Consider the following 20,682-nt stretch of genomic DNA (forward strand, 5'->3'; position numbering starts at 1 on the left):
TGCCCTGTCGACACATGGCATAAGTGGTGTGAGGGAAGATATCAATGAAGTCATGCTTTTAAGTGGCGTAAAGCTATAAACAGTTTTCTTAAATGAGAGAGCAACTGTGGCACATTTTTCATCTTATGTAACCATCTATCACCAACAATTAGCAACCGCTCATTGGAAAAAAGCAAAGCAACTCCCTGTTCACATTACAGGAAATGTGCACGACACCGTCTAACAGTGTGACATACAGCTAAAGTCTGACATTTGTTTCATGCAGCTCGGGCTTTAATGTTTGACAAGATGGATTGCTGACATTCAGAGGACACACAAGTTGTATATGTCTGCATGAAAAGCAGTCAGCCCAAATTATTCCCCTGCATGCGAACTCAACCACACTGAGGCAGGGCTGACTTATCCCAGCACAACCCCTGAATTTCCATCCGAAACAGATGTTCTTTTTTTTTTTTTTTCATTGCATAACACTAGTAATCCAACACAAACTCTCCTCCTGCCTGCTTGGTTTCAAGCAAGCTCCCGTCTAAAGCTTAATTCCACACCCAAGGCTCTTCCCAAACTTTTAATATTTAACTGTACTTTAGGAGAAGTTATGTGGAATCACTGACTCTTTGACTCGGATCTTCTGCGTTTTCGACTTCATCGAAATCCGGCGGGAAGCCAGAAGTGGGCGCAAGTCTTCAGTCATTAACAAATGAATGAATGTAGGTGAACATGTCCTGCACATCCGCTAGTGAGCTTTTAACTGAGGGAGTGAGATCAATGTTTGATAAATGATTGTAAAAGAGTAAACATGCCGGTTAAAATGGGGTTATGCGAATTAGAACATCTTGGTTAGGAGTGTTGAAATGGATAACTCCACTCAGACACTTTTTTACATCTGCACAGATGTGTTACAAGGAGGTAAGAATAGTACAACCGAGTCATGGACACTGTAGAGGTAATTGAAGGGAGCAGATGAACAAAAAAAACAAGCCAAAGCCAAAGGAAAACTCTAAACAGGAAACATGGTGTTGGCATAGAGAACTATTTCCTGATTGGGCTTCAGATGCAAACCATGACCGAAGATTTTTTATGGTAAATCGGTTTCAATAAAAAGCCACAAGCACTAAGATCATTCTAGGATACACTGTTACTTAACACTCCCAAAACAGAAAGCCAGAATCCGTGTTAAGCAAAAATAGTTCTAATTGTCTTCAGACTTTTTTTTTTTGAGCCTGTGGCATGCACACTAGCTGTACAGCCAGATGAATTTTTCCGCTTAAGAGGATGCATTAGCCATTAGCACAGTATGATTAAACTGCACTGGCATGCACGAGGTCTTCAGGTATCAGGTTAGGAAGCGGAGTCTGACTCTAATTATGTCGTGCAAAAGAGCCAATCAACGGCTGTCCCTCTTCTCTTTGCTACATTAAACAAACTTCCTCCTCAGTCAATACGCGGCACATCCCGCCGCCTGACACTAATCAATAGCAGAACACATCGCAGAGCAGCCCGTATTGATCAGGACCGCCACCACACCATTCGCATAGGCTCGGTTGTTTTGAACAGAGGCTGCAGTTTCATGTGTAAAAAGTGAGCAACGGGGAAGACTCTGTGTTTACTCTGGTGCTTTTTGATCTGTGGTGGTGATTCTGGGCCCGAGCTGAGTTTCTCTGCTCTGAGCGGTGGATGGATGAGAGCCTGCTCTACGCAGCAGGGAAGCCACAACATATCTAGTTACACACTGGCTGCGCTGACTGGCTGCCAATCCGTCTGAAGGAAAATGCTACTAGGACAAACTGTTTTTTTTTTTTACAGATTCCAATTCCACTGGCAACCAGCTATTATTACTTCACTATCATTAGTGGTCGCACTGTTTTTGACTTTGGGGGAAAAAAAAGGAAAACATTTGTGTTGCTACTAATATTGATTCTCAGTGCGTGAGGAGCCATCGTGCTGAATTATAAAGCCCCTCTGTCTGACGTAGGAGCCTCGTGGCTCGCTGCAACATTGCGTTGAATTTTACAGATCACATGCTGCTCGTCAGACTGACCTTGTAAACACAAAACAAGGCGTCCGGCGATCAACAGACACCAGCGTATTCTCAAAGATGTTGTGGTGGAGCGGCTCCAAATTCCGAGAATGCGAGGTTAGTTTTGTGAACAGGCGATGTGTTGTTTTCTCTGAAATTCAAATGAGGAGTCTTGGACTGCTTTCCAGCGGCAGAAAATGAAATCATCCTTGGTGGTTTTACAGCATTTCATCTGTCTGCGATGACTGGATTTCTAGTGAATAAATTTCTCCATTGCCGAGAATATGCAACCTCCAAAACACTCCCATGAGGGAGAAGTCTAATGTTAGTGTTCCCCTATTACTACAGTGTATTACAGTGCATAAGGCATTAGATATGGCTACACCTAGCATTCAGAACACCCGCTGTAAAAAATAAATGTTGTATTTCCATAATATTCCAAACAATACCACATTCCTACTAAGCTGTTTACAGGGCAAATTAAAATGACTATTCCATAAATATTCCTGTTTACATGCATCTGTGCATATTATATGGACGATGAAAGAGGGAGGCTCTTTCATTTGGTCAACCACTTAATTGAAGGTTGCCGTTGGTTTTTAAGTCTTTCAAAATTAGCGTATTTCCCTTTCTGATTAGAAAAGCGGGCTTTTCTTTTGTGCATGCATCTCTACCCCAGCCTTGCAAACTGTTGCCTCGGCGACACACAGAGCTGATCATAAACAGAAAGAGGATGTGTGTTGCAAACTGTGGTAAAACCCCTGACTGACACACGTACGCATACATGTCCAAAGAATGCTCCTAACACCCAAATATCAGTATATGCCATGTCTTAATGAGTCTGTTTACGTGACCCATATTAAACACAGAATACAGTCATGTTCTCAATAATAATGGATAACTAGTGTGCATGTGAACATAGTCAGTGTTAGATTTAAGTCTGTGATAGTGTCAAATAACAAATGGAACACGTGGGAGAAAGTGAACAAAAGACAGTGTGTCAGCGTGTCGTATTATGTAAACATAAGGTTTATTGCAAATGTGCAGTCGTATCCAAACACCATAGTGAACAACTTGTTTCCAGGATACTTTACAGCAACAATACCGTTATCTTTACAAAAACACATAGAAACTTTAGCACTAGCTTCTCCCTGTGAACTGTTACACATGGTCCTGGTTTGCTCGGCTTCTGTTGTTGTGTCAGTAAAAAACAAAAAAAAACAAAAACAAAAAGGCAAAGTCTTTGGTAGCTAGAAAACAAACAACAACAACAACAACAACAACAGAGCACAGTGGGAGGAAATGTTTTCCTCCTTACTACGGACAGGCACTGGTGTCATGCCATCGTTTTCAAGTTGGCATCTTGAGCAAGAACTGGACCAGATACTGGACGACGCTGCTAAAAAAAAAAATCAGGAGTGCATCTGCAGCGACGAAAATGCCGCCGTCTTGCTTTGCTCGCCATCTCCACCGCTTCAGGATGTTACAACTCTTATGTACATTGTAGTTTACTGTGAGGAGCTAGGCAAACAAGGTGGGCAGATATGTCCGCCCCCCCCCCCCCACAACAGATTACAAAACAGACTCTTTTAAGACCACTGTACAATACTCCTATTTTACAAACTGATTTTTGTTCAGAATCATAAACAAAAAACAGGAGATATAGCAGGATTAACTTCCCCCATAAGCAGCAAGCCCCATCTGCAGAAAATACAAGATTACTATTACATCAGTCTACTACAGCGATCCACCAGCTCTAGTAGGCTACGCTGCGTTTACCTCCACCTCTGTTGCCTTTTAGCTTATCCTGTTGATTATTCTTGTTATGCTTAAATGTACATGAACACGTGAGCAATACATTGTAGGTACAGGAAAGTCCTCGATATGTGGCTGAAATGTGCGGCTGGGAGAGTCCTTGAAACTTGTACTTTGAGATCGGACAAATCCACATGATGGGGCTCTTCTTGTTGAGACATGGAGGACCGTCTCGGATAGGCCTCCCCTGGGTGAGCAGGGAGCAACCCGCCCCCGCCCCCCCCCCACACACACACACACTTTCCAGGTTAGCGCCTGCAGGGCCAGCCCGGTCGACACCTCCTCACACCCATCTCTGGAGCAAAGGGTGTTTTGTTGGAAGGGTTCGGCTAGGCAGGGAAAGCCCCCCCAACTGTCTGAAAGCAAGCGCTCATCGGTGTCTAGTCAGCCGCTCTCTATATTTCTCAGCGCTTTTGTCTACACGGAGACTACGACAAAGAGTTGGACGGTATCAGAGGACGGGCCTGACACCGCACAGGTCAGAGCGTCTCAAGTTCTGGTTTGTGCTTATCAGAGTCAACAGTTCTTTTGTGTCCCATCGATCATTTACAGCCCCGATGCTTCACCTTCGTTGAAGTTTCGAAGGGGTTCTCGGCGACTGCGATTTTGTAACACTTCATTCAAAATGGAGGTCCATTACTGTTAGGAGACAGTGGCTCTGCCCGCCCCAAGGCAGAGCCACTTACACAGCAGAGCCAGTGCTGTGGATGAAGGTCTGCTGCTGGTCTGGGGTCACCTGGCCGCTCTGATTGTCCAACAGCACGTCCGTAGGGATGCGGGACTGGAACTTCTCCAGCTGCTCCGGACTGGCCAGGTTCTTCAGCAGGTAGTTCTCCCTCTCGAGCTGGTTGTTCTTCTCCGCCAGCTCTTTGATCTGCTCCTTGAGGATCTCCACCTCCTCACGAACTGCGTACATCAGGTGGTTCTTGACAAGGTCCTGTCATGAGAAAGGAGAAGAGATGGATCAGTTTTGATGAAAAAAAACAAAACAAAACAAAACAGAAATGTTCAGACTCAGGCTGTTGTGAATTTTGCCATCGGGGTATACATTTTACAAGTTTGACTCAAGGGTGTTTTAAATAATTCTGTGTGGCAAAAACGTTATCAGCCGCTGCTTTATGGACTTCCTGCCATCCTCTTGCACTTGTTCTCTACATTGTCACATTAATAAAGCATGCACTGGCCTGCGCTGCCTTAACATAACAGGGACTTCCCAGAGCATTCATAGAGAGCTGGTTTTGTGCAGAATGCATTGGGAAAACTGCATTTTGGGGGAGATCAGTGGGTTATGATGTTTCTTTCAGGGCAAACTCTTAAGGTAAAAGAGACCATCTGAAAGCTTGCAGGTTGATGCAAGTCAGAGCCAATGTGGATCTACTGGTAAGCCATTATAACTTGCTTTGAATAGCCTCATCAGGTCATAGTTAAATGCAAAATGTGTACTGTAAATTGCAAGCTGTATCTCTATGGTGCAAACTATGTCCATGTCTGTGTCAGGTGTTTGTTTTCTCAGCTTACCATCGCCTGTTCGATCTTGTTGTCGATGGCCACAACGCTAGCACCAGAGGCACTGCAGGAAGAGAGGGAAAAACAGGCCGTAAATTAACAGTTCACAGACTTCACAGTCAACTCAGTCCCAGACTATGACCACATCTAACACTTCAGGGCTTCCTGGATTCGTCGGTTCAGGACAATGAAACAGAAAGCTTGCACAACAGAAAGGAAAACTGTTCACTCTGCTGTTATCTGGTTTGTTTTTTTTACAAGTAAAATCCAGTTGATTGCTCTGAGTGTAGGATAGGCTGTTATGTAGCCTGTGGTTTCATGAGTACAGAGTGTACGAGGAAGTGGCAGAGCAGCTCAGATATGTGCTCAAAGTCCAAATAAACGACAACAGCAGAGAGAAAAAGAAACACAGCTGGGTACACAGCCTTTGGCTAGATTTTGGTAATTACTACGAGCATGATGCATTTTTAAATGTGCTTTTATTTTGTAATACTGAAGAGTAGGTGACCATTTATTTTAGTTCGCAATTCGCAAATTTTCAAAATAAATGCACATTAATTAAATAAAGACTAATTGAAAAGAAAACACTCTGAGCCGATAAAGCGTTTATATAGATACAGTCAGGTTGTGTGAAGGCCTGCATTAGAAGTAGACGAGGCTCGTGCTTCGGTTTACGACCGACCAAAAAAAAAACGCAACATTGTCGAAATGTATACTTCAAATGTGCCATTTCTGTGTCGGATATTTACCTGTTGTCAAGTTTGACCGAAACGACATCTCCTCCGAGTAGCGAGGAGAAGAAAGAGATGGAGAAGTTATGCAACTGGTAGACGGCCACCTCCATGGGTGTTTTCGCGAACATCTCCGTGCTCATGTTGAGTACCAGACTCGTTTGGATTATGTTTCTCGCCACGTTTGCGACCGGGTGGTTCAGCTGACTGAGTATCCGGATTTGTTTGGTCCTTAAGTAACGATGCACTGACTCGCTGCTGCTGCTGCCGCTGCTGCTGCTGAGGTGCTGTGTCGATGTTTGAGCTTCGCCGGTTTTTACAAGCGACTGTCTGATGCTATTTCTGCCACTGGCCGCTATTTGAATGGCTTGCCTCCTGACGTCATCTGACGCGCGCATACATTAGTCAAATGAGTCGGCGGGTCAGATTTTGTGCTGCGTTCTGGTACATCTGGAAAGAAACCGGTTTTTGGATATGGACCGTGCGAGATTTTGATCAAAAACACTTCGATGTGTTTTTTTTTTTTTTTTTTACATAATACACATGAAGGGTACATGTCAAACTTGGTCACGCACTCAGTTGTTCTGCAGGCTGGCTTTAGTTTTGCAAGACTTACACTACTGCTCAGATACAGCACCTAGATTTACTCAGAGGGATGTTGTTGGTGTTGTTGTTGTTGTTGTCGTTTGTTCCCTCCTGTGTTTTGATGCGATTGTGCAGAGTACAAGATAAGCCGTTAAATATGACGCAATAGAGTGTGCAAACCACAACTACATTACAAAATGCCTCATACTAGATTCATGCATTTTGAAGAATGAATGACACTACTGCTTGATAATGACATTTTAGGCTACTTTCACTAGGATTTAAATGTAATCTCAGAACCTTTTGTCACTGATGTAAATAAATGCATTTAAATGTACTTTAATTAGCATTAAAATAAACGTTTTGAGGGTTTTAGATGGGCTATCGGGAAGTAATCCCATCTTTTTTTGATGGCATGAAAGACTTTCGCACTGATTTCTGATTGTTATCATGTGATTGTTACAGTCAGAATGATGGATCTAATCAAAAAAATAATTTACAAAACAAAACAAAAGTCAGCAAAAACTGGGAATGTTTTGCTCGCATTATAGTTCATTAGTAGTAAACAAAAAGCGCGAGACGAAAAAAACGATTTTATTAGAAGCGCTTGAACGCGGCGCTTCGTCTGCCCTCCTCCTGAACTTCTCTGCTGCTGCTGCTGCCTTCTGCAGTTAACCCACAGACCGAAATCCGCACTCATTGCAACAGTCTCTACATCACAACAACCAACTGAACAATCGGAGGCCTGCACAGACAAGTCACTCGTGTTGCTCATCAATAAAAAAAAACAAAAACAAAAAAAACAAACTCGATTTGGCCACAGAAAGGTCGCATGTCGTGAGGATCTGTGTCATCTGATTTTCACGTGAATCACTGAACTTGTTTATTAAGACTGGTTTTCGTGTTCCTGTTTCGTTGAATGTATAAAGCCTAAATTAAATTATATGCCGAGTGTAAACTTTCAGGACTCAAAGTTCAATAATTCCACAAACTCTCCCTGAAGTTTTCATGTCAATAACATTTTGTTCCCATCACTTAATTATTGTTTGTTACAGTTTGCTGTTTAACTGCATGTCCTGTACTATTTGCACATGTGCATATCTACTCTGCACAAATGTATTTTTCCATCTTCACTCCCGGTAAATTTCCCCTCAGTCTATGTCTGAACTCTATCGGCCTCTAGTGGTGAAACTGTAGAATACACCGGCCCACAGGGACATTATTTATGGCCATGGCTTTGTTCACGGACACAATGTTTACTATGGAATTTTCCCTGCACTTCTTCCTGGATCCATAGATCAATGATTCCAGGTTGTTTTTCCCGCTTGGGAAACATATGGAAAATTCTCAAGGACACTCACATTCATGTTTAAACCTCATGTTTAAACCTTACCTTAATTTCCCAGCTTGGGATCAATAAAGTATATCTATTCTATTCTATAAACTACTCTAACACATTATGAATTATTTATATTCATTTAACACAGCTCACATGCCATTCTTGCTTTCTTTATTTTCTTCTTCTCTTTAGTTTTGAAGTTCACCCTCGTGTGTGGACTTAATAAGAGCAAAGATATTTTAAGGCAACGCAGACTGTCTCATATCCGCTCATTGGAAGGGCATGGGCCAAGAGCTGAAAGCACTGTTCTCTGGCGTATCACCTCTTGCACTTCAGATGGTCTTTTGAACTTACTCTTTACAACGTGTGACCGAGGCTCCTGCAAAAGTGTAGTAAACAGTTTGTGGTAGGAGCCGACCACAGTCTACAGAGAACAAAAACATACTTGCTGTTATCTTTATGTTTTCTCCCCCCACACGCAGCATTTTCTGCACTGACTGCGGCTGTTATTGAGCAACAGACCTTGTTTTCACTGAGGCGCCCGTGCAGGTTTTAATAGCGCTATTGTAATTGCTCAGCGCCTCTCAGCTGTCACATTATGTTCCCTTTTGTTGTTGCAATTATCTGATTCAATACTGACTATAAGCCAATTAAATTTCTATTAGCGAGCCTCTTTTGCATCGTAATTTTCCTTCCAAAACACCAACGCCTTGTTTGAGCATTACCAGCTAGTCATGATAACTTTTATGGAAATTCTCTCCTGAGTGGGTCCGGCACTAGAAGCCATTGCATTTGGTTCATATATATCCCATGATATCCATATTGTGCACTGTAAATTAGTATGAATAATGTTTGGAAAAAGAGCGCCTTGGTTTTTCTCCTGAAAGATCGCACTGCACAGGAAAAGAAAACTTGCGTATAGGGCCCTCAACGTTCTGATCTTTGCACAGTAAACTAAGGTCGGCCACGTTTTTTGGAGAAAAAGGACTTCTGTTACATAACAACACAATTAAAGTGGAAAGGCTGACTTTCTGTAGGCCTAACAGGGCTAAGCAGAAAGCACACTGACTGGGTATTAGGGCCCATAGTGGCTGTCGTCTCAGATTTCGTGCTGTGACCGTACAGCTGCCAGGTTTAATATCAGGCCCTGTTCTGGTGATGAGGGGCTGGTGAATTACCTTGCCCCGCTGTGATAGCGGTCCCATTTAGGAGGGGCGAGTCACAGCGATTGCCTGTGGCTCGGCTCAGATGCACAGATAGAAACTACAAACAGCGGGGGGCCGCCGTGCTGGGCTCAAGCTAAATACACCTAATGAGCCACATGCAGTAAGAAGAGGACAGTGAAAAATAGGATGCCTATGACCTTCATGAGTTGCCTGCTTTAATCACAGTTGAATGACTGCTTAAACACAAATCTTAGTGAAATACACACAAAAAAAGGCAACTGTAGTTAAAAATGGATCCAAACAGTTTAAGTGCCACAGGCGTTGACCCACTGCATGCTGCTTTTTTAAAGTCATGATGTCCCCCATATTTCTCAGGAACTCTTATTGCCTGACCATGTTTGGCGTTTGCCAAATCCAGTGAGTCACTCTAAAGCTAGGCGATGGGCCACGGTTTCCATCAGATGTCCCTTGTGCAAGAGCCAACCGCGTTATATAATTCTGTGATTCATCTGCACCAATGGCTGAAGAATAGAATGAGGTCGAGACACGCCGCCAACATCCTTTTGTTATTCTGTGGTTTTGATGCGCAGAATTCAAGATGTACACAATACAGCCCAATAAGAAGACGAAGAAGTCCACAGCGAAATAAAAACAACTCATTTGAGATAACCTCTGGGTCAGAAAGAGGCCTTTTCTCTTCTTTTTGCTGTTTCCCATCCGCACTCACACAATTAGGAATGCATGGCGTGTGTGAGAGTGTGGACTGAGAACACACAGCCCTGCCATGGGCTGCAGCCAGAGGCTGTCTCAGAGGAAGCTGTCAGTGTGGGCAACACGACTGGTTACAACCAATGAATACTGAACACTCTGCATACACCAGGACACCCAGCGGCAGTCATCATTATCACATCACCTATGAGTCTCCTGAGCCATGAATAGAAACAAGACATATGGCCTTGGTCTCGCTCATGAGGTTTTTCAATAAATTTAACAGGATGTCAATTTCTGCCCTTGGATTGCATGTAATATTACTTTATGTGACAGGCTACATCAAACATGCAGTGCATGCACAAGATGATGACAGGGCTGACATTGTTATCCACGGGCGGGTAGAGACATCACTTCGCCTGCCTTCGACACTGTGCGCGCAACAATGTACTTATCTGTTTGATGAATTCATCATTAGTGGAAATTGGATAAAAGATGACTTTCGACATCATAATCTTGAAGGTTTACATCAGAAAAATGATGTGTTACTATGACGTAACATGACTTTTAACACATTGGATCTAGAGAATTGTTTCTTCATTTCTTGGTCTGTTTTGTTCTCTACTTGGCAAAGACTGAAAATTATGAAAGTTCACAGTACTGCTTCTCTTAGTGTGGCCATACACATGAACTATAATCAAAGCTATTACATGACAAACACTGCATCCAAAACCCTAACCCTAACAATACACTGCCGATATCATCCATCTTTTTCTTGATTTGTCAAGCTGTAATGCAAAACATCCGTTCAAACACAAGACAAACTCTCTGACTATCCCCCCACTTACCGCCGATCCGGCCTCTTGAACAGACTCGGTGAGTAAGGGGGCGAGTAGCTCATTGCTCTCTCAGGAAAGCTGAAGTGCTGGTAGTGACAGCAGAACCTGTGGGGCGGCTCGGCCAGGCGGAGGGCGCACACCGTCCTGGGAGAGGGTGGCATAACCCCAAAATGAGGAATTTCAGTGGGACGCGTCTGCGACTGTCCCATCTTGGCTTCCAAATGAAGGGGCTGTTGAAGAGGCAGGAGCCCTTTGACTGTTTGCTCAGTGCTCTGCTGTTGTTTGTTCTCAACAACTGTGTTCTCAGAGCACAAAGAGACAATGGAGCACTGGCGAGCACCTCTGGATATGCAGCCATAACTGTGAGTGCCATGCTCAGACTGGCACTTGTATGATGCGTCTCCAATCCAAGGGAACACAATAGCTCAGAGTCACAATGAAAAAGTGATAGTTTCCTGAAAGGGAGCCAGTTGTTTCATTTCAGCACGGCTGTGTGAGTGTCGCTTTCAGGCTGTCAAAGCACAACATCTTTCTCTAAGCATACCTGAAGGGAACAATCATCATGCCTATCACCGCATCTCATTAACCAGTGGTATTTGTGTAGTAAAACAACTCAGTTGGGCCATTCTTCCATGATGCGCAACAAAAAACTCTCCATATATCGCAATAGACTTTCCACAGCAGCCAAACAAGGGCAAGCATCATAGTATTGTACTGCTCACTTATATGATGTCTTGTATTGTGTCGGAGCCCTTCGCCACAGAGAAATCGTAACACTATTGCTCTTAATTTATATGTAAAAGCAAGCTGAGGCAGATGAATTAGCTCAGTGGTTTCTTATGTAACATTCAGATTATGCGCGGGTCGTTCACAAATCCCCTAAACACTTTAAAACTACGATTAAGTGGGTTTGTCAGTTTCAGTAAGCCGTGTTTGTCAGCAGGAGCGTAATTAATGTGTTAATGTTTGGAGAGCTGAGCCACTCCCGTCACGATTAATTGCAAGCTGCTTTCTAGTTCTGACAGTTATGCCTAAATGTCTCACACCTCTGTCTGCATTTTAATCCATTTGAGGTTTTTGACATTTGATACTGTATACAAAGACAGGCTGGTGGTGTTACATGACAAACATTTGTGTAAAACCAGTTTCTGCATGTTGTTTTGCAAAGAAGTATTCTTTGATTTGTGACATTTGCATATTGGCATTTATCTTAAGATGACATTTAATACTATAATCTCTTGTTATGATTAAAGAAGAACTTCGGAGGACGAAAGTAGGATTAATTAAATGTCAATCAGGGCTGCCCTGAATATAAACAACAATCAGAGTCTACAGTATAACTTTAGAAAAATAAGAATATTATGTAAGATGATGAGATTAACATCTGGGTAACATAAACTAAAGTAGTCAAGTGACCACAAATTAAGGAAGTGCACGAGTGGTAAGCAAACCAGAGCAAAAACAAAAGGAAGAGTACTGTCGATTGTTAATCTTCACTGAAAATCTTAAATTAGCATGTTTAACAAGCGCACACAAACATGGTTTTCTTCAAAAATTCGAAATAATCTCAAAATTGTTTTATTTTATGTCATTTTTATATCAGTATCTGATGATGGCTGTTTACCCCTGGAGGCCTCATTTTACCTCCACATTGAGGCACGTTGTGCCATAGGACTACTTTTTTATGATTGCTCATTGCTCTGAAACATCGTAGTTAGATAACTTGTTTTAACTCCCATGGGTAGACAACATCCTGAGGTATAAATAGTTACTATTTTTTGAAACGAATACACTTTGGTTTCGCAGTCAAATAATCAAATGCGAAAAGTGGCTCATCTTACCCCGTTCTGCCCTACAGATCATTCCCTGAAGTGAATATTGCCACACATCTTTTTAAGTCAACAATATGCCGTTTTTATTTCCTCATTTCAGGTTCACCCAGTTCAGTTTCTCACAAACACTGCTCACAATGATTATTCAGGTTATTTTCCTTTTCACAGCAGTTCAGCTGCCTCTGAATGGGCGCAGGGAATGGATGTCTTGTATTGGGCATGTTTACACCCATCATGTCAGGAGCGATATGTTTCGAACCGAGAACATTTAATCCTATTGTATTAAGCTTAGTCATTCAGACTCAGGTGGAAGGTTTTTAAATTCTTTTTTTTTCTTTTTTTGGCCTCTGTCTCCAATTTCAAAGAGGTTTTTTCATTGCTTTTTCAAAGACATCGAGCCAGTTATGTGAATTATTTATATTATAGTCATTCTTCTTCTTAATGTAGTACTTATCTTTAGATATCCAGACGTGTACAAGTACTTTTACAATTTTTTGCCTCGAGCAAGGGACAAGAGGAGCTGAAACCTTCCCTCTGATGAAAACAAGGGCTCACATTATAGATTCTGTATACCCGTCTTCTGCAAACCATTCTTGTTTTTGTTCTTCTGCCACACAAGTGGTGACACATAATTACACATCAACAGACAATTATCTTCTCCCACACATGACCAGTATTGTCTGTACAACAAAAACACAGGAGGGAACACACGCACTTCTCAGAGGAGAATAGTAAGAGTGTTTGACAAGGCAATTTATTTCCTTGAATCGGTGAAAGGGTGCAAATAATGCGAGTAAAGAGAAAAATGAATGTGACCTGTGCTGTTCATGATAGCTGTAATTTCACACATCCTGTATGTATGAAATTACAGTAAAACCAGGTTCCAAGCCTGATTATATGTTACTTTAAGGCTTTAAAAGCTACTACATTATGTCATGAACGCAGTATTACTATGAGTCTGAGCTGCTGCGTTAAGCAGTTTGGCTAAATGTTGGTTACAGGCGCCAAAGGACCAACTTTTTAATAGGCTGTACTTAGCTACAGAAAGGGTTTAATTATGATTTGCATGGTAGGAAACATAGAAATCATTCCTTCCTCTCTACATCCCTAAAGGCAGCTTTTACACAACCAGAGGACAACACGGGCAGGTGTGTGTATGTGTGTGTTTGCTCACATCTGCACTTTTCAGCATCTGTATTTAGTCCCTTAATATCTCCTTTGTTATGTAACATCTGCCTGGGTGACATGTTAAATTCTGTGCAATCACCCACCAAGAAGAGACAATTTAATTCCATTTCTTGAGCCAACACGAAGACCCACTTTCATGCTTTGCCTACCACAAATTAATGCACCTAATTTCCGTTCATATAAAATGATAATCAGTTCATTTACATTGGCCTTTGCTGACACTAATAGCAGTTTACGGCAGGACAAACAGTACTATAGCAAATGGTGCTGCGTGCAGTACATTACAGTTAACAAGCTTGGGGACCTTGCAGCATCTGGCACCAGGCTGTGATTCAGCAGAAATCAGACAGCCTCAGGCCATAATGTAAAGATTTACCTTGTGCTATAACGGGGAGAATGTCCTGGCTAAATTTACCGTGAAAACACTGAAGTAGAGTGAGGACCCAGAGGAGTGTGTGTGTGTGTGTGTCGCAGTATGGCGAACCCTTTTGACATGCCACATCCATCCCCCCCAACCCCACATCCCCTAGAAAGAAATAACAGTATGTTCTAGGCCATAGGATTCCCATCTGTGTTTTAGTGCAAGCATGTGTACACATAAGACGCACACACAAGACTGTGTGCACTGGAAGATAAGGGATTAGAGTCTGCCGGTGTAGATGCAGTTAAGTGATCTCGCTAATGGCTCCGTGGATGCGCCACAAAAGGTCGGAGGTGAGGGACTCAACTGACTGTGCAGTGTTAAATAGCAGTGAACTTTGTTATTAGCCGTGTCAAAGCCCTTCGACTTGTTTCGGGTCGCCTGGTTTACCACAGACCTTTGCGACTGAGCTGTCGGATTGCTCATTATTTTTTCCTTCCAGTGTTGTGTGCACCAAAAATCTATGTGCGTATCTATTGTAAAATCTGTGAGTGTGTGTTTTTCAAACTAGAAAAGTGGGTTAAAGCTCCTTCTTATAAAACGTGCCATGTTTACTTGCTCCAAAGTTTTCATAGTAGTACTCAAAAGGCTGGATGGCTGCCAGTTTGGGTGGCACCTGTGATAAATACACTGTTGGCTGGATCACGTCCCAGAACAAAAGGTTACAGAGTTCAGTGCCATCTGTCTTTATTCATCTGTCTATATTACTGTAGCGTACAGTGTACCTCAGCTGTTGTAGATGGTGCGGTTGTGTGTATCTATGTCTCATCTGAGTTTCCTTCAGCAGGAGAATGCTGACATTGGACGAACGGATACAGTACATACTGCACCGAAATCCATCTCAAGACTGTCGCGACACTGAGATATGGAAGTCGTATGCGCTGTCAAGCAAATTGATACTAATATAGAATTGTTCTCCGAGGCAAAGTAAAGGGCTGTGCCTTGAAATCAGCTCTGAGTCCTCTGTCGGGCTACAACGTGCTGCATGTGGGTTCTTAACATCAATAAGTCATTATAAAAAAAATGGTTTGTTTATCAAAGGCAAAAAAAGGCTGGCAGTGAGGAGGTTGGCAGCATCTGTGCTGTTAGTAAATAGATGCTGCCAAGTGATGGCTAAGCATCTTTAAGGCACAGTTATGCTCAGCGTCATATAGAGAGGACGGGGCGCCCCCAGGAATTTTTCATACGCGGGCCAGGAGGGGCCACTGAAAATCTTGGGGTGGCCACCGACAAGCATAGTTGCAATAACGTCATTTGAGGCGCATGTCTGTATTTCCGTACGTAAAGAGGGCCACAACCCAAAGCATACCCTGCATTATCGTCAACTTTAATTAACTGAATGGACAACATGCTGAACTGAAGAAGACTTGAGACCATAAACTCATTATTAAATCGATTACTGAGGTAACAAATCAATGAGAAGCGGGGTCATTTTCTCATAGTCTTACATACAATCAGACTTCTTTTTGCAACCAGTGGAGTCACCCCCTGCTGGACATGAGAAAGTATGCAGGTTTAAGGTACTTTTGCATAGGCTTCACTTCTCAGATCCGGAGGATCTGTCCACTGTTTCAAACTCTGCATCTATCTTTCAGTGAGGGATGAGAAGAGGCAAGAGTATCTTCATAAAAACTAATAAGTATTTTCAGTGATTCACTGACGACAGAAACAGCATAATTATATTTTCCTTTCTCACCTTCTTCCCCTCGCCCACATATAATTTCCCCTTTTCTTTCTCCTCCAAAGTATCCCTCGCTCTGTCATTACCACCACCTTTCAATCTGTTCCTCCCTCTTCCCATCTCCCCACTTTCCCTCATCTTTTTCCACAGCTTGCAGCTGTGTGACCCAAGTCACCAGCAACTGGGACAACACTGGAGGGAACCAGGCCCTCGACGAGCCGTCCCCCGGCGCGTGTTTGTGTGCTCGCTCGTGTTTTTGTTCGCCCGTGTGTATGTTGATGCATGCGGTTGGCCGCACGCTTGCATACGTGCTTGCTCACGCACGTCTGGCCTCGTCAGCGCGATCTGGATTTAACTGGATGATAAGCACCCTGCTAACGCTCGCTGTCAGTGTCATCCAAACACTGAGTCGTTCCCACAGACTCCTGCAGGCTCCTCCGCTGAGCATTAAAGCCAATCCTTTGTCACCTGCGAGATGACGATGGAGCAATGACTAATTTCCCACGGACAAATTGAGACAAGTCATTGGCGGTCATTGCTGAGGGAAAGTGCATTAACAGCTACAAGAATGAGCATTAAATGTTCCCTCCTATGACAAGACAAGCAGATATTTCAACAAAGATGTACTAGTAGAAGTATAAATCATTAATGCAATACCTTTTGTTGGATTAAAGCTTAGAATTGACTTGACATGTTTTATTTGTTTCATACATTTTGTGTTTTCTCGTGCCATCTGTCGATCACCTCCTGCCCTGAGGTGCCTGGCATCCCCAAGACTTGGTATTATCATTATTATTAAGTCTTACGATAAATCACGCCGGTGAACTCTTGCTTCAAATATATCAGTCTTTTCCTTGTAAAACCACTTGTAAAATCCCCTTCTTATAAAGTCTGTGGCCTCATAGATAGCAGTGACCACAGATGCATGTCTACTCAGTTCTCACATTAGCCTGAGGAAGTTTCATCAGCCTGCCATCTACTGATCTCTACAAGCCAAGCAAATCATATTGTTCTCTTTCTACAAGACCACAGGAATGATCATAATTCAATCAGCTCTCCACACAGCATGCGCTGACTAAAGCCATAGCGCTGTAAATATAAACAGTGATGATAGAATAACATGCAAATGAACTACTTGGGGGTAGAAACTGAAATGTATACAGATACTGGCAACGTGAGAATATATAGTAGAGAACGTCTATAAGCGACAACGGTGCTATTCAAAAGTGTTCAAAGCAGAAATAGGACTTTGAATGGAAACAGGACACAGACCACTTCTTCTTGGGACTGAATGTACTGTCCAGATCGTTAATGTTCCTGCAGGGATCTTTGTGTTTTAACTTGGGGCTACACTATTCAAAACTTGGACTGAGTGCAGGCACAGCATCCTTGCAGCTGGACCTCCAGCCACGTTGTTTTCATATGTAAATATGAACATAAATTTAGCCGAGCCTATAGATTGTGTTAAAACCATTCACAGACCGCCTTTACTGTCCCCTTCTCAAAAGGGGGACCAGATATAACTCAAAGTGCAGCTGCGAAGTGGTGCAACAGAGATTTCACATATATTCTGCGCCTCATATAACTCACCACTTCTAAATATTCAATTTTGGAGTCTTAAAAAAACCACAGGGACAATAGGACTGCGCAGTCCCTCGGAGGTGCACTTTGGAAACAGAGAGGAGGGCTGAGGACGGAGAGAACATGGTGTACAGAATGTTTCCTCAGCCTGTCTGCGTGGTGAGGATCCCCTACCGACAGAGGACAGGCCGAGACAGACGGGGACGGGACCAGATGTTCGGGCCCCCGTTTTGCCGAGTCTTAAAGAGAAACATGCAGCAGTTTAAGAGAAGAAAGCTCTGAGAAACGTTAATGAGAATTTTAGCAATTTAGGCGGCCACATCTCCTGAAGGAGAAAAACTGAAAGGTATATCCAGATGTCGGCCACCCGCGTGAAGACTGTAAAACAAATATGTTCAGGCTACAAATGCACATGTTGCATCATCGTTCACACTGCTAAATTCTGGAAAGTTAATGAGTTATTAGTGTTAAGTACAATGCACTAAAAGTAAAAAGTAAAAGAAGTAAATACAGCCTCGAAGTCGATTTATCTGTTTTGATAAATCCCTGATAAGGTCTTAATCTGTCTAAGCGTTTTAAAATTGGTTGACTCGTGTAATAACATAGCATTACATAACATTGGACATCACTGATGTGAAAATAATTAAGTTTTTACAACCTCCTGTTCATAAAATATATATTTTTTATGTCGAAAAGTATTATTATATTATGTTCCTTATGAAGCAGTAATCATTTCATTTAATTTTTATTGTTCATTTTACAGGGACAGCGCACAATTAAAAGTAATTGCACCGGAGTGAGCTGGCAGCTCATTTTCCCACGGCTCGTAAACAAAAGAGATGAATAAATAAATAAAAAATAACAACCGTGGGTTAATGTAATAACATGGTACATGCATAAATGTATATAAATAAATACACATAAATCATTATCGTTTTCCCCAAAGCTGCAGAAATGAACTTTTTTCTTGTACAATAATCAGTAGAATAACTAAATGTCATCCTTCTGTCATGCTGCGTCAGTGTGGGCACTATCTTTAGTCATGTTATAACACTACATGGCTGTCCTTTCCTCATTCCGCACTCACTGTTTTTTTATGGTTCATTCCTACATCTGCCCTGAATCTTAATGCATCCCGGAACAAAACTAATCTGTAACTGATGACATGCAGTTACACAACAAACTGCAGGGTCAGTACATGTGGTATATATGTAACAATAAACTCTGTGACTTCACTGACAGTTTATATAAGTCTGATTAAACTGCAGAGTTTCTTACATGGCTACTGATTAACTAAGAATGGTTCACTTGCCTCGTTTCTGCTGTGTTGGTGATACGTGTAGAGTGCATCGTGTCAACGACACTGTGTCCTTGTCATATTTTTACTTTCAGTGACAGTTTGATGATATTTAAGTGATGTTTCACTTGGTTTGGTTAATGTACGTCTATTACCACTCGCCATTTGAAAAGCAGGTAGCTAACATGGCCTCATTTACAGCTATGTCTTGTTTCTCTCCAGTTTGAAGGCTATTCATATTCTTCTGACCTCAAGAATCCGCTCTTGTTTTTGCTCATGATTGATATCAGTTCAGCAGGATTTATTGTGTAACACAAGTGCACTTTTGTCAGGATGTGACTCAGTCAGGGGAAGGATCAGCATCAAACGTTTCTGTGTGATCCAAATAAACCTGGAACACAGTGATATCCAGCGCTGTGCAGCGCTGAGCTGAGAGGTTGTTTGGCAGTTTACAGGAACCCCAGCCTATCCTGCCTTCAAAAAGCCAGAAAGCCTGCCCCCTCAGAAAAAGACGCAAGTCTTATAAGCTTCACTGATTGGTCATCTGAGGCCTTTTTTTTTTTCTTTTTTTTTTTTCTTTTGGTCATCGTCCATTTGCGGATGTGCAGCAGAGTCGATAAGAACTTGACTCCAGGATATTTGGTGACACTGATGAAGTCAGAAAATCTGACAAAAGCACTGTGAGGTGACATCTTCACCTCGTGTTGTTAAAATAAACACAATGCATTGCTTTCGGTGAGAGACAGTTCCATCTGTGTAATTTTCAGGCCACTTTGAACAATAAATGCTACTGTGACAAAACAAATGGGGAGAGCTTGTCTTTTCTAATGGGATTCTCCTCGAGAACACTTCTCAGCTCATTAAGCATGCTGCTTTGTAATGAATGCAAATGTTTGAATTAAGCCAGCAAGTTATGCTGTCGTTGCTGAATAATCACTCTAATGGTGTCACTACTTTGTAAAAACAAAACTGATTTGAATAATTGCAAAAGGGTTGTGAGGTTGGGACGAGTTTCAGAGGGAACATTTTATGTACTGCTTCAATTTCCACAAACAAAACTCTTCTCTTTAAATTTGAGGATTTCACAGCAGATGATTGGCTGAAAGCAAAGTTCAGGTTCAGGCTGTCCCCCCAAGAAACAAACAGGAAATACTTCCACTTGAAGCGACTCTTGAACTGGGAGTCGGTCAGAGTACACAAGACAAATTGTCTTTGTGAGATGTCATTTTCCTGGTCTCGAGGCTGCACCGAAGAGTGAGTAAACACGACCTGCCATCCCAGTCGTTGTATAAAGGCTCGGGTAAACAATGTAGGCTAAATTGGACTGCCTCCAGCGTGTACCCAAGAGGTCCAAAGTTCACTCATGAACGTTATCTGTCTTGCACGCAAGCGGCGCACACCAGGTACACACTCACACTCCCATGAAACTAAAGGTGTGCGCTCAAGCATGGGTAGTAACAACACTGAGATATTCATAACCATGTATGCATGCAAAAAGGACAAACGCACAACAGGACACGTCGACACGCACGCACAGATATGGGCATGCACACGCACACACATTTAAAGGCTCTGACGTCTGCAGACAGAAAGCAACCATGCACACTCTGTTTTTGTCTGTCTGGACGTGTAGATTTACAGTGTTTGGCAGGCGACCGCTCACATTCTTAAGACTGAAATACAGAGCTCCTTTACCTTAACTTGACACCTTTAAAAGGACTAAGCTGTTCTCGCTGGATTAAATACACCTTTGAGAGTAAATGTTCTTGGAGATTTAGGGATTTACACTGCTGTGAGCTGCGATCGAGCAAAAATGGCAAACTCAATCGTAAGAAAATGTCACCGATCACACATTTTCAAAAGTGCACGATAAAAGAACAAGAAGGAGATGATGGCTTGAGATCTTCCGGAACGAGCTCTGAGTCTGACGTAAAAACTCTTATCAGATCTGGCCCAGGGGCGAGAAGAAGTGCGTA

The 20,682-nt window shown here is 42.5% G+C and overlaps 1 protein-coding gene across 2 annotated transcripts in view; it reads right to left on the reverse strand.

Moving 5' to 3' along the window:
* Positions 1 to 3,028: 3,028 nt before the first annotated feature.
* Positions 3,029 to 20,682, reverse strand: part of tsc22d3 (TSC22 domain family, member 3) — a 37,362-nt gene continuing 19,708 nt past the window's right edge. Inside the window, exons 1-3 of one of the 2 annotated variants that reach the window (XM_073486594.1) lie at positions 6,088 to 6,524; positions 5,351 to 5,402; positions 3,029 to 4,769 (exon numbers count right to left, since the gene is read on the reverse strand). In XM_073486594.1, the coding sequence (XP_073342695.1) occupies positions 4,515 to 4,769; positions 5,351 to 5,402; positions 6,088 to 6,467 (687 nt within the window). In that variant the 5' untranslated portion in view covers positions 6,468 to 6,524 and the 3' untranslated portion in view covers positions 3,029 to 4,514. Of the gene's footprint in view, positions 4,770 to 5,350; positions 5,403 to 6,087; positions 6,525 to 20,682 lie in introns of those variants that run through there. The other variant, XM_073486595.1, reaches the window with a different exon arrangement.

Source organism: Pagrus major, chromosome 18, assembly GCF_040436345.1.
Source record: "Pagrus major chromosome 18, Pma_NU_1.0".
Taxonomy (NCBI): domain Eukaryota; kingdom Metazoa; phylum Chordata; class Actinopteri; order Spariformes; family Sparidae; genus Pagrus; species Pagrus major.